Source organism: Schistocerca americana, chromosome 1 (genome assembly GCF_021461395.2).
Source record: "Schistocerca americana isolate TAMUIC-IGC-003095 chromosome 1, iqSchAmer2.1, whole genome shotgun sequence".
NCBI classification, from domain to species: Eukaryota; Metazoa; Arthropoda; class Insecta; order Orthoptera; family Acrididae; genus Schistocerca; species Schistocerca americana.
The window spans coordinates 705148608-705163118 of NC_060119.1; the positions used below are offsets into that span (position 1 = coordinate 705148608).

General features: G+C 35.0%; 1 protein-coding gene across 4 annotated transcripts in view; it reads left to right on the top strand.

The window, feature by feature from the left end:
• The first annotated feature begins 12456 nt into the window (after nt 1-12456).
• LOC124609767 (tumor susceptibility gene 101 protein) overlaps nt 12457-14511 on the top strand; it is a 155401-nt gene continuing 153346 nt past the window's right edge. For all 4 annotated transcript variants that reach the window (XM_047140099.1, XM_047140100.1, XM_047140101.1 and 1 more), the window contains exons 1-2: nt 12457-12606; nt 12827-12908. In XM_047140099.1, the coding sequence (XP_046996055.1) occupies nt 12864-12908 (45 nt within the window). In that variant the 5' untranslated portion in view covers nt 12457-12606; nt 12827-12863. The remainder of the gene's footprint in view (nt 12607-12826; nt 12909-14511) is intronic.

Genomic DNA, 14511 nt, shown 5'->3' on the forward strand with positions numbered 1-14511 from the left:
ATAATGTGGAGTCGGTTGAATTCCACTTCAGTTTGAAAAATGATTCTTGTCGCACATTACTCTGGAGAGAATCTGGTAGCTGATACAACCGCAGGAATATCATGCAAAGAGACCAGTTTGGTGGGATGATGGTGTTATGGTATGGGCAGGCATCATGTTGAATGGCTGTACAGATCTGCATATCTTTGTTGGTGGTTGGAAGAATACTATAAACACTCAGAGGAACAGAGTTGAGCTACCGCTGCCACATGGTCGTCTTTTCACTTGGTCTAGACTTCCTGTCTGTATCGAGCTGCTCTGGTGGATGAATTTCTTGAAGGTGAAGATATTCATTGCATGCACTGGGCAGCAAGGAACCCAGATCTGAGTCTTATAGAAGGTGCCCGAGAATCATTAGGGAGACGAACTACATCACGACAGCCTCTACCAAGGACATTTCCAGACCACTGCAACACTCTTCCTGCAAAATGGGATCAACTGCCAAGAGAGATCTTGAACCATCTCACAGAGACCGTGCCATGTCGCTATGCAGCATGTGTAGCTGTTAGGGATAACCATATCCCTCATTAATAGCATTTTTTGATGTGGAACAGATTTCCCAGCTGTGTTATTTTCTTACAAATGTGAATCTTAGCTATCAGAGCATTTCTAACAGTAAATTTTGGGCACCGTTGTATGCCAGATGTCTTGTAACTAAGCTGTAGCTTGTTCAGTAATCATTTCAACATTCAGATAACACAATATGTTCACTTTTCATATATATTAAAAAGATATATACATATCTACATCCAAATGTTTGTTAGGAGATTGTGTAAAAATCCGAAATAAATCATTCTAGAACTTTTCGAGATGTTGCTAACAAAATAGATCTTTATATCTGAGTGTCTTAAAAATATGGTATATAGTTTGTATCCATCCAAATCTTTATTAGAGTATTATGTAGAATTTTAAGTAGACCAGTCAAGAACTTTTTCCTGTGCCTGTCCCAATATTTATCAGAGTATTGTTAAAAAATTGGAAGTGAATTGAAGAAAAACTTTCAGAGATTTTGGCTAATACGTTTTCCCTTAATATACAGTATTATGTATGTATTTATAAGTTATTTGTATTAAAAATATGTAGCCTATGTCCACACTAACATTTCTTAGAGTGTTGTATAGAAATTTGAAGTAAACTGGTCCAGAGCTTTTGGAGATTTTTGCTAACAACTTTTCCCCTGTATGTATTTTTAAGAAATATATTAAAAATATATAGTGTATATCCCTCTGAATGTTTACGAGAGTATCCTGTAAAATTTTGCAGTAAGTTGGCCAATAACTTTTTGGAAAACAACTTTTCCTGTTTGTATATCATGTACATATTTATATAACATATGTACATATTAAAATATTTGTAATCTATAACTGTCTGAAAGTTTATTAGAGTATTGTGTAAAAATTTGAAGTAAACTGGTCAAAAACGTTTTGAGAATTTTGCTATCAATGTTAAATAAGTCTTGTCTTTATACAGTAATGTAGGTATAGATTTAAGTTTCATTGCTACACTGAGGATATCTGCTTCTAAGTTTCTCATGCTGGCAGCTGTTCTTCAGTAAAATTCTGGAGGATTTACTTCGTCTTCTTTGACGAAAACCATGTTTAGTAAATTCACTTTAGTGGCACTCTCATTGGTAACGTTATTGTGCAGTGAAGGTATTTATTATGTCTTGCCACTGATGTGCATTACAAATGACCAGAATCTCTTTAGATTTTCTGCCATATTGTGAGACAGAGTTTCGCTTTGGAATCTATTAAAAATCGTCTTGCATTGAAGTATGTGGTAAATTTCTAGCTTCTGTAACAAATCGCCAAACTTTGAGCTTTTGCATTATTTTAAATTTGGCACATTCACTTCATTGCTCCTGTGACAGTGTTCTGATCTATTCTGTTTGCTATGGGGGATGTGTTCTGTCTCTTATTAATATATTTAATATAAAGCTCCCAAGTACTGTCAATACTATTTCTTTTAATTAAAGCCACATCTGGTCGACAAGCACATGCTTAGTTTGAAAGGAGTGGGACCTGTTTCTTAAGACAATATTTAAGAATATCTTTTAGGTAACATTATCTAGACAGGCTTTCTGCCTGGTAGATTTATTGTAAGGTGCAGCCTACACTAGTTGCCTGTGATTAAGGGAACAGAAATGGAATAACATTAGAGTATCCAACAGAAAGCTAGTTTTAGAATTAATCACAATTATGTCAGATTAATGATTCAAACACTGAAATTTTATCCTTGTTATATCTGATTAAGTAAATTAACAGATTATTTATATGTTTCATATATGGTTTGGTATCATAAGACATTCAGTATTATATACTTCAGTCTCAGGTCACACAAATTATATGACATCCATCTCCAAGTTTTAGCAGGTCACCATCAGATGATTGGAATACATCACATAGTTAGTTGCTGCACTTTGAAGGATTAGTAAGTAACATATTCATATCATCTGCTAATGCTTTGTTAAGAAGCTGAACCCTCTACTTATGTGTGGCCTTAGGCCGAAATGTATAATAGAAACAGTTTACAACACCATCACTGTGCTCCTCCAAGGTAGTAAGCCTAGTCTGTGTAACTTTGATAACAGTTCTGATAACTTGGTATACAGATACAATACCAGCCTTCCTTTTAAGGTAGTGTTCAGCCAGAGTTTTAGTTTCCCCCTCCTGTACTAAATATTTAATAACTATTATATTGCTCTTAAGGCAATGGTGTAACCTATCTTGGATGGACCCTGCACCAAAATTTGTTGTTGGGCCATTTTATCTGACTGTTGCAAAGCTCAAATGGAGGATAAAGATTTTTCACAAAAGAAACAAAAATTCTTATTTTGAATAAAATAAATATTTATTGATTAAGTATAGATTACATAGCTAAGTAATTAGTAACGACTAATGCTCCTAGGAGCCAAGTTAGCCAAACAATTCAAATATATATTTTCTCGCCTTTTTTTCAGCAAACTTACTCATTAAATCATCCATAGCTGAAGACGGTTTTAGTTTTCAGAGATGTTCTGCCTCTTTAGACAGCACTGAGAAGTCTGAAAGCCGTTCTTGCTTCATAGAAGTCCTAAGATAGCTTTTAATCATTTTAAATTCGAAAATATCTTTGAGCTGTTTCAGTTGTTATAGCAAGAGTAAAAAATTGGAAACATGCTGTTATTATCTACGGAAAACTGAATGCATAGCTATTGAATGTAATCAGTAATCATTCCATGAGTTCCTTAATGGAATGGATTTTCTGAATTTCAGTTTTTAAGCATATTTCCAAAGAAATTAAATGTTATACAGATCCAATTACGTGTCTTTATTGTATTTAACAGTCGGTTTTCCCACTTCCTTTTTTATTATTTCACTTGAAAATGAGGAAATTTCTCCAACTGTAATACTTTGAATATATTATTAAGGTTAAGGTCACAGAGATTTTGAAATCTTTGTTTAGTTTGAGAAATTAATGTACCTAAACAGCAATAGTACACATTGACTTTGAAGTTCGATTCTGGGTCTGAAATTCTCTCATCTCCAGATAACTCTTCAAAATATCGCTTTGTTATATTCCATCTTTTATTTCTGAAAACAGTTGTCACCCACCACTCTTTTGCTAGTTCTCTGGACTCGCTTGAAAACCATGGAATGAATTCTGATTTCTTATTTCGCTCAGTCTATTCAGAACATAACTTAGTAAAATACTAGCTTTCTGCATGTTATTATTTTCAAGCTGTAGAGCCTTAGAAACTGGATTAAAGATTTCAAATAATGAATTTAAAAAGGTGAAAATCACTATAAAATCATACTTCTCTACAATATTAATTATACTTTTACACTCATATTTTTTAGTGGAAATTAAATTTATCTGGAACAAAGTTTTCATTTTTAATGAATAATTTTTCTTTATAAAGCGTCATGTCTTGAAGACCATCCAGTAGCACATTCCATCTTAAGGGTAATTTTATATTTTCTGTATTTATCATTACTCCACACTAATCAGCGTTTTATACTATTGTTAAAAAAGGAATATATATATTTTCCAAATTATCCAGAAAATTGACACATCAGGAAAATGTTCCACACCATCATTTAAAATCAAATTTAATGCACGTGCAACACAACGAATATAATCAGAATTCTACGCATTTTCTTTTATAAGCGCTTGCAAAGATCCCGAGTTTGAGCCTTGGTTCGGCTCATTGTTTTAATCTGCCAGAAAGTTTCAGATCAGCACACACTCAGCTGCAAAGTGAAAATCTCATTCTCCATACACTCCTGACATAATATTTGCTCCATCGTAACTCTACCCTCTACATTTGGTCAAATTAATTCCATATTATTTTACAGTATTAAAAATTTCAGTTTTCAGTCCTTCTGCACTACTATCAGCTACTGATATAAACCCAAAATGGAAATACAGACATTAATTTCCTTAGGCACATGATCATCATTTTTGCTATCGAGATGTATCAAAAATCTACAGATATTTGGTCTGTTTTTGACAGACTAAATAGTTGCCAGAAATTGCGGATTTTTAATTTCTAAAACAATATTTTCTGTAACTCCAGTAGCAAGTTAATTAACAATTTCATTTTTAATAGTGTGGCTTAAGTAATTTATTGCATATTTTGGCTTTAAAAGAAGTTTCGATAGTAAACATAAAATTGATATTAAATTTCCAGATACAGAATTATAGCGTTTTAAAGGTAAAATGCATGAAGCTAAAGTAATTATGACATTAATAACACCATGCAATACATCTTGCCACAAATTAATTTTACTATAGATTTCATGTTGGAGTAAAGTATCAATGACGTTAACCCGTAACCAATTATTAACAGATAGAGCACATTAATATGCTGCTGTGAGTTTTCATGATCAGATCTATATTGTAAAAAATTTCTTATAGCTGAAACACTGTTGACCCATGTGGAGGAATATGATTTGCTTTGACCATCTGCAGACAACTAACAAAAGTAACAATACAGTTTATTTAAAATATTAGAATAACATAGCCATTGCCTTGAACTTTTTATACCGTCCTTCCTGGAATATGAGTAATGATAAACTGAAAAACATTGTTTGGTTTCTGGAGCCTTTGGGAACAGTCCTTGTGGTTTAAATGAGCCTGTGGGGCGGCGGTTGAGTTTGTAAAATTATTTGTAAACTGTAGAAACATTTCCCGGCCGATGCACCATATGTGGGGCGGCGGATGTATAAGTTTGTAATAATAGTAAATCTACAGTTGTATAAACGCTTGCGTGTTGAATCAGTTTCTAGCTTTTAGAATGTTGTTATTGCTGTCTTTTGCCGTTCTCAACACTGGCTCTCTATTTACTCCGTGACCCCCAGAAAGTGATTTAATAAAACTTGGAGCCAGTAAATAGATATCCTAGTGCCCACTTTACCTGAGAATGTTCTTATAGCTGCAGCTTATAGCTCTGAGGAATTAGGAGATTGTCCGGGATTTCTAATCAAAAACGGTTTTCCAAAATAGTTGAGTATATTCTGAAATTCACTGATAAAAACCACAAGTATCCCTACAACCTAACTAACAGAGCAGTTCAGAGTCTAATGCGCTGATGCAACTATAAATGTCCGAATTAAATGTTAAAAAGAATGCTCGCCATAATTTGATGAAAATATTTCATCAAACACCACGCTAAATATTTGGTAGAATGTCTGTCCCGCGACGGCACGTGAAAATACGACAATACGCAAACTGAAGCTAGTTAATGAAAATCATTCCAGAATTAACACTTCACATAAAATGTCTTCATGGTTCCACGTATCTCTAGTAACTTAATACGGCACCCGAGGCTGTCTGTAGCAGATACACTGATGCGACGCGACTCCCGACACAGATGGCGTGTCATTCAGCGTCTGGAGAGAACTGGGGCCTTCCTTCCTCGCGCAGTGTTCTTATATATAAAGCCGCGGTGCGGACGGCTGAGGGATCGCCTGATCAAATACGCTCTCCCGACTAGCCGCTGGGCTAGTAACGCACCACTTCAAGATACATAATAATTTATAGCTTCTTTGGCTGATGGCCGAAGAAGCTCTTAATTTAAACGTGCATTCAGCACGCAGGTAAGTATTGATAATAAAATTTTGACGTGGCTAAGTTAAATACTTTGGGCGAGAGAATTAATCTAATTACCCTGCACGCAGCAGATGAGCTCTGAACTGTCCCTTTTTAGATCCGCTATCGCTATAATTTTATAGGTACTAAAAAGAAACTTTACACATCTTCATAATCATAGCGGACCTCCAACCTATTTAAATCTAAACATCCTAGCCTTATTTACTAACCTACTTAATCTATCTTGCTTCCTTCAGTTTTGAGATGAAAACCACAAAATCATGAATTTCCACTAAAATCTTAATTTGTGAAATCCAAAGTACTATTTTTATTAAATCATTATGAAAGATGAATCTAAATATAAATTTTGAAGTCTCTAGCTCTTTTCTGTTGCGCCAATGATTTTTCCAGAAAAACGTCCAAATCTCGGAAATGGCTGAAGTTATCGAACTGATATTTAACACACATTAATTTAGTATTATTTTTGATATGCTAGAAAAGTTTTAGTTCATTTGCTTGATTTTTAAGGTATTGCGCAACATTTATGACGTCAGAGCTAGTTACAGCAGACTGGCTGGCACACAATGGAAACTGATGTGAATTTACTACAGCGTGAGTAGGCTGCTTCCCTACATCACCCTCTACTTAAATTTTTTTTTGTTTATGAATGTTAATGAATGAAAAAAAATATTTAATTACAAAAAGGGAAGCAAGAGTACAGTTTAACTCCCTATGAAAATCAAAATTGAAATATAAACCTGTAGAAACATTAAAGAAAACTGATTACCTACATTAATTATTTAAATTGTGGGCATGTTCACTGCCTTTTAAACAATGTCATTACTCAAAATTTTAAGCAAAGTCAACAAAATATTTTGGCATACATATTGCCTTAGACAAACAAACACATACAAATTGAAAAATTATGAAAATCTTAGATCCATTAAATACATTTTTACATACACAAATTCAAAGAAAATAACATGATACATAAACAGATGAATATCTCTTAGCAGTCTTTTCTAAACCTGAAAGAAAAGTTCACAAATAATTTTTACACACGTGGTTGTAGCCGCTTTGGCTGGCGTCCTACACTTCCATTCACAAGGGTAGAGAAGGGGAAGTTGCTATGGTGTGCGTCCTTCACGTTCTCTCTAAACTACATGGGGGAAAGGGGAGGGGTCACTGTGAGTTGTGTCCAAGTCACTCCACACTTTCACGCAGCTACCAGGCTGCCATTATCTGGTTTGTCCTGTAGAACAAACAAAAAGAGTGCCTCAGACTCTGTTCACTTAATATCTAAGGGTGGGTCACAAAGAAATGGGGATATATACATTTTATCCTTCAGTATGTTGCTGGAACAAAGTTAACAGAACCTTTCTCAATTTTACTCTCATGGTTACTTAACTGTCATAAAATCGGTAAACAAATGGCTCAAAACGCCGTTAGTCACTTACTAGAGAAAATTTTATGCTCAAGGCATATAATCATAAATCATATTTAATCTGAATTTATCATTTCTGGGCCGGAACACTGAAACAATGCTCGGTACATTCCTGACAAATATGCATCTTATTTACTTAACTGACTCATCTTTGATTACCTTATTCTTAGAGATAGTATGAGTATGATTAGTGGTTGTTTTCTCAGCTTCCATGTACATGTGAGTAACTTTTGGTAATAGTACAGTTTTGAGTGTTCAATACACACTACGTTTAGTTGACTACTAAATCCACTTATTGGTCCTCAGCTGTTGTCAGTTCCACATCTGAAATTACGTACTTACTTACTTTGAAGTGTATTTATGCGGAGCTAAAATAATGTTTTACGTCTGCCATTATGTACTTACTTACTTTGCTAGTGTATGAACTTAAGTAATACTCACTCCATTAATTTAAAGCATAGGAAAGCACATTGATTTCATATTCATAGTGTATTGCAGCTGATTAGTTTGCTCACGTGGCAATCCATTTCCACTCAATCGGACGCTGAAACCACAGGTAGTCTCTCTCAGACCTACCACTAAACTGCATCAAATAATTATGGACGAGCGTAATGCTAAATTCCTTAAACCTATAGGACACCATGAGCTGCTCTGTCTCATATAACATAAGGGTACCTATGGTCGCATTCACGCCTCCAACTCATAACCTCAATACGTGTAGGTGTATCCTGTCACACACTACACTAAAATAATGGCCAGCTCCAACCTTATAAATACTTCAGGGACGTGTCCTTCACGTCTCAACCACAAACACTGCTCAATTCTATTACACTGCCTTTCCTTGCTACACCAGGTGAGTTTATCCTTACAACTTATCTGCATATTTTTCATAACACTAAGCAGTCTCTTTTATTATTAATTAGTTAGCTCTACAGCATACACTAGGTTTCACTACCACTTCAGATCCTGCTTATACATGAACTAATATATCTTTTTAAATTACTGTTGGTGGACCATTTCCAATAAAACAACACTTTGTACTTACTATATTACCAGGTTTCTACACATACTTGTTACTCCAATATATTTTATCTTAATTACTTCATACTTCTCTATTGTTTGTCACTATTAGGTTTGTCACATTAGGTATTTTTCTTCACTAATCGGTAGATAGAATGGTTACATAACTCATGGCTTGATATCCATGACAGAAAATTTTCATGTCTGGAAAGAAAAGGTTGAAATTTTTGTGGATAGGAAAGAGGAAGAATGAGTGAGACCTGAAAGGGAAAGAAGATCTCACACAGCTGGGACTGCACAGCTGCCACACTGTGTAGAGGTTACAGAACAACCTCCTCCCTACAGCATTCATTGGTTTAATGCTGTAAAGAAGAGTTAGAAATTTTAGGTGGATAGAAAAGATGAAGAGTGAGTGAGATCTGAAATGGGAAAGAAGATCTCACACAGCTGGGACTGCACAGCTGCCACACTGTGTAGAGGTTACAGAACAACCTCCTCCCTACAGCATTCAGTGGCTACCTATGAATCTGCCAGGTCGATCTGAAAATACTTTATGATGCCTTTTTAGAACCTGTCTCAGTTCTTCCTTCTGATTGGCTGAAATCCTATCGATTTCCTGCAATTTAGTTTCTATTTTGTCTAAAATAATTGCTTCTTCTTCTTCTTCTTCTGTGTTTAGCTTACTTGTACCAAGATTAACATCCTCGTCCCAATACCTCCTATTTTTCAGAACTCGTATAGGCAGCTCCCAAGTTCCATCATCAGTTACTACATGTTTATCACTAAAAGGGACTGTAATTACTCCGGTTATTGGCAAGACCATTTTTAAATGGCTTCTTTCAAAGTCAACAACACTCTGATATTTTGACAAGAAATCTATGCCAATTAAAACCTCAATACTGAGATTGTTTACAATTAAACATGGATGATCAATTAAATTACCATTAATGTTAAAGGGCAGTAAAGCTTCTTGCTTTACCGTTTTTTGTGCCGGGCCAACTTGCTCACCCAGCTAGTAATATTAGAAATTCAGCTTAGCAATGAACAAAGCATAAGTGGTACTGCAGCACAGCACAAATGATCACTGCATAGATTGGCTGATGTTTGAAATCAGCATGAAAGCTTCTAAGCATCACGCTTGAGATTCCTTTAGATCATACGGGGGTTGTCAAAATGTGAATAAAATAGTGGAGTACAGGGCTTAATTTGGGCAGAAACACACTGGAATGGCGTTTCGTCATCTCTGAGGAAAGATTTTTTTGGTCCCGAGGATACCAAGTCTCCACAGAGATTGGAAGTAGTACACTTATTTTAAAACGTAATGTAAAATATAATTCGCTGCTGCACAGACACTGGTGAACGTTACAGTGACTGGCTCTGTGTTAGCAATTTGTTTGCAAAAAGCAATTCTCACGAACATAAATTTGCAATAGCTGCAAAAACTGCAGTGTGCATTGACTGGCCTCTCTGTATTTGTGCTCTTCCTATTTGCATTCCTCTGTGAGTTTGGTGGATATCGAGAGATATTTCTGTTCAGTCATGTTACACTTCTGTAAAGTGTTACTTATGCACTTATACTGTAGTGTTCCTGTCCTTTTTCGACATAAAATGTGCATTTCTTTTCTTTGGTGAGCTGTTTTTTCATTCTCTCCATTTGTGGCAAATGAAAGTTGTAATAAATGCCATGTAAGCATATTGACCTATGATGTTTTCCAAGGCGCATCAGGTTAGAAACAAATATTTGTAGTTGCTCTAAGACGAAATGAATGGTCTTGGGGAATGTGTAACCAGCATAGTCAACACATCGAACGTATCATCTTGGAATTTATATCGCTGAATCAGACTTTTCGTCTAACCTATAATCCATAAATTCATCGATCTTACTCTAAAAATTCAATTATCGTCTTTACTTACAACGAATGTTCCATCGAGAGTTCTCCCAAGGAACTTTTGTTTTGTTATTGGAGGTACCAGCTCTCATTTTGTTTTCATTATGTGTGACAAAGCGCAAATATCTGTAAAACATACATGCTGATGATAATCGCGGCTCCCGACCTACAATACGTTAGAAACGAGTCAACAATGGGTAGTTACCTGTGTAGTTACATGTCTCGCGTTCATTTCGGAAAAAAATACTGTAACGTTGGAATTTTGTGTTAAAATGTAATTTAACTACGCTTGGGAGTGATAAACAGTTCGTAATTCGCCAGAACCGGAATTCGTGTTAACCGAAAAAAATATACTATTAGAACTAATGTATTCCTATAAGGGCCAAATTTTTTTCGCGTTAACCATGAGTTCGTCTTGAGTGATTTCGCGCTAACAAGGTCAAACAGTGATGGCGTACTACATCGGTTAAAATTTTATATTTTATAAAATCCACATTGACTGATTTAGTTTTCATTGCCCTTTCCACACAAGATGTGTTAGCTGGAAGAGATCTCTTCCTGATATAACCTCACTGTTGTAAACAAATTTAATGTATCACCATCCTGTTAATTGTGTATGACAAAGTGTGTAAAATTAAACATCCATATACCTAATGTGGGAAAACTTGTGTACATAAAATTATGGAATGTATTTTATGGTTCGTACTGCATGTGTACAAATCTAGTGAACGCGCTGATCGCATGTATTTACCTAGTGCATTTCCGTGACGACGTGTAATGATACTCATAAGTCCTATGTCACACAGCGAGGAACGCTACATAACGTAACCTAAATTATAAATCAGAAGTATTTTTTTCCGTGGAGATAGATACGTTTCTAGTACTTACCATTGCAAACGAAATCACTCATAGAATCTGACTTCTGAAAAAATGAAGAAATGTCGGGCAATTTGTTTATAACTTCCTTCTTCTCCTGTTTATCTCTTCATTTCATAGCTCCACCAGGGTAATTTCTCTTTTTTTCACTCATTTCTTTTACAATTAAACCTATTAACGAACAAATAATCACTAAATTTACAACGTTGAACATCATAAACTGCGTGCACAGATTGAAATAAACGCGTATACATTGTTCTCATTCAACTGAATACCGAAATCATTGTTGTCTGCTAAAGTGCGCCGCGGGAAATCTGAGACGTTCATTGTTGCCAACATTTGGCCGCCCGATTAATTAAGTGTTTAGGGCAAGGCCTATGACTTCAGCGTTCACCTTAAGCGAGATTGCGGAAAACATTTTACGAATGGGCGCCGTATCATTGACATGGCTGATGCGGCAGTATCTTAAGGTTAAGAACAATTGTAACTTGTATTGATACACTTCTTTTTCTATACTTTATCAATCATAATCAATTAAAAGATCAAAACCAACTGGACCACACTTCTTGTACTTGTTTTCCTTTAGCCAACGCTCATTCACACACTTTATACGACACTGCAGTATTTCTAATATTGGATTTTATTTCTTATTTATTATACATGACTGTGGGAAAAAGCTATAATTTAATGAAACTGAAGCAATCATTTTGACCTACAAGAAAGGCGACTTAGTATATACAAAAAAAAAAAAAAAGCAATAGCTGCGGAGGACCTAGATCTCTGGTGGGCCACACTTTCTCCTGAAAAAAACTTCTGATTTAGTCAAGTAAACACTTCTCATTCCGGTAATAGTTATATGTGATATAATACAAAGCGGGAGTCTAATGCCGGTAGGTCTGCAATACGAGTCATCCGTGTACAAATGCCAGCAATCCGCGCCACATGCGTAGTCGTGACCCTTCCAAGAATTATATATTTGGCGATAATAAATGAATTGGTTTAAATAAAATAAAATTTTTAAGAAGAATATAGTAATAAACATTTGCAATAAGCGGTGTTCTGACGGGCTCTAGTTGTAATCACACTATGGTATTTCATTATACGGAGAATCTCTGGAATAGTTTCTGTCTCAGAATCATATGGTTGCCTGAGTGTTTAATTAATGACAAGAAAATCTGTGTGTTTTTGTTCGTAAGTGAAACGGCAAAAATAAATAATTATATTTTTAACCATTAGTGGAAAAAGTCGTGAACGGTAGTGTTACTGGTTAGTATGCTGTGTATATTCATGCTAAATAAAATCTAGTTTGTGTGTTGACATTTCGCTAGAGGAATATCGTGTAATCAACCTGTTTTGTCAACCACAATAAAAGAAATAAAATAAAATAAAGACGGTAGTTCAGTCGCTAGTTTCCTTTTGCGTCAGTATAATCAAGGATTTGTAAAGTATCATTGCGAAGTTCCTTATACGAAACGTATGTTCACAGGATTATAACTTAGTGTGAAGTCACAAAGGAAGCGGAGATGCTTCATTCCGAAGAGGGAAAAATAAAGCAGTATTTGTCGAAGGTAATAAATTTTTTGTTACTTTGCGACTGTAAGTCGTACCTTAAGAAACATAAAACCATCAGCTGTGTATAATGGATGTGACTCAACTGTTTCAATATTTTGTAAATATTTCCCGTGTTGTTAACAATTTGATTTTGTTGTAAATGTTAAGAGTTGTGTAGTGTCTCCACCAGTTCCCATATCTGGGTACATGTTTCATAGTTAACGTACTAGCCTTATTCATATCCACCGTAACTGCTCAGTTAAAATCTTAACATAGTTTATTTTCAGAGAAATACTACTTAATCATAAATGAGTGGAAGTTGATAGGATGAAGTTCATAATCCAAATGTTGACTGTGTGACTGCCGTTGGAGAACAGGTGTGAATACTTTCAACAGGACCACAGTATGATAACAAGATTTCTTCACTTCACATATTTATTTATTTATTTATTTATTTGTCTGTCAGTTTCTGTGTGCCCTTGCAAGCCAAAGCTGAGTCAGTATATAATTTACAGGCTGCTGATTAGAAAATTTATAAACAAAACTATTAATCACATGAGAAAGAAACAAGCTTATAGAAATAAACAACTCATTACAGAGAAAAGTTTTTATTTATTTAATATCCATTTTTGAGTATAGAAATGCAATTGATTGTATCATTTAGCTTACATACGTGCATACATCTGTAAAACTATATAGATATTAAGAGAAATATATATTGATATGTGGTAGGCCATTACTGTAACAATATAATTAATTCAAAAACAAACATTATGTTTTACATACAACATTAATGAATCAACATTAGTCTTAAAGATCATCTTTCGGACACATTTAAAATTTTAGTGGTGTCTACAATGTATTTTGCCCAAGACAGTTTCATCCAGTGTTACTCTGTGCACTAAGTGTCACATGATGCACATAATGCAAAGACCTTCTCTACAGAATAGAATCAGTGTACCACAAGGAAACCTTTCAACAGAGATTTGAGAACCTTATGTTTATCTGTCTTTTTTCTGTTGTACTTGAAGCCTACTGAAAATGAAACATGCATAGTGAACTCTTTCCTGTACAATGCTTAAGGAAATATTATCCAAGTGCGGCCATTTTTCTATCTTATGTTCACCGAATAAGTATATAAGTTTCTTCTAAATGAATGTTGTAAACAGCATAATCAAGGGAAGACAGTGTTCGAATTCAAAGACATTCAAACACCAGCCTCACAAAGTTGGCAAACTGACATCATGGATCATTCTGCCCACCGTTTTCTGGGGTAAGAAAATTCTTGGTAAGTGCACTGAGTTGCCCCAGAATATATTACCACATGAGATAATAGAGTGAAAGTAAATCATTTTTATCTGTTTTCCATCTTTCCTCTAGTTGCCCAGAATTCGTGGGGGTATGTACTGTCTGTACAACTAAATGAAGGCAGTTTGTTTATTGCCATATGCGTTTTGCTTCTTTTATTTGGGAAGCATCATCAATGGCCTGAAATACATGTTTCCTTTTATACATACAATAAATGTATTACGTGGTAGATATAACATGCTGCTATGGTACATTTTGTCATGTTTTTGTCATGCTTTTTAGCTTAGAAGCAACTTTTGTAGCAGAAGTTCC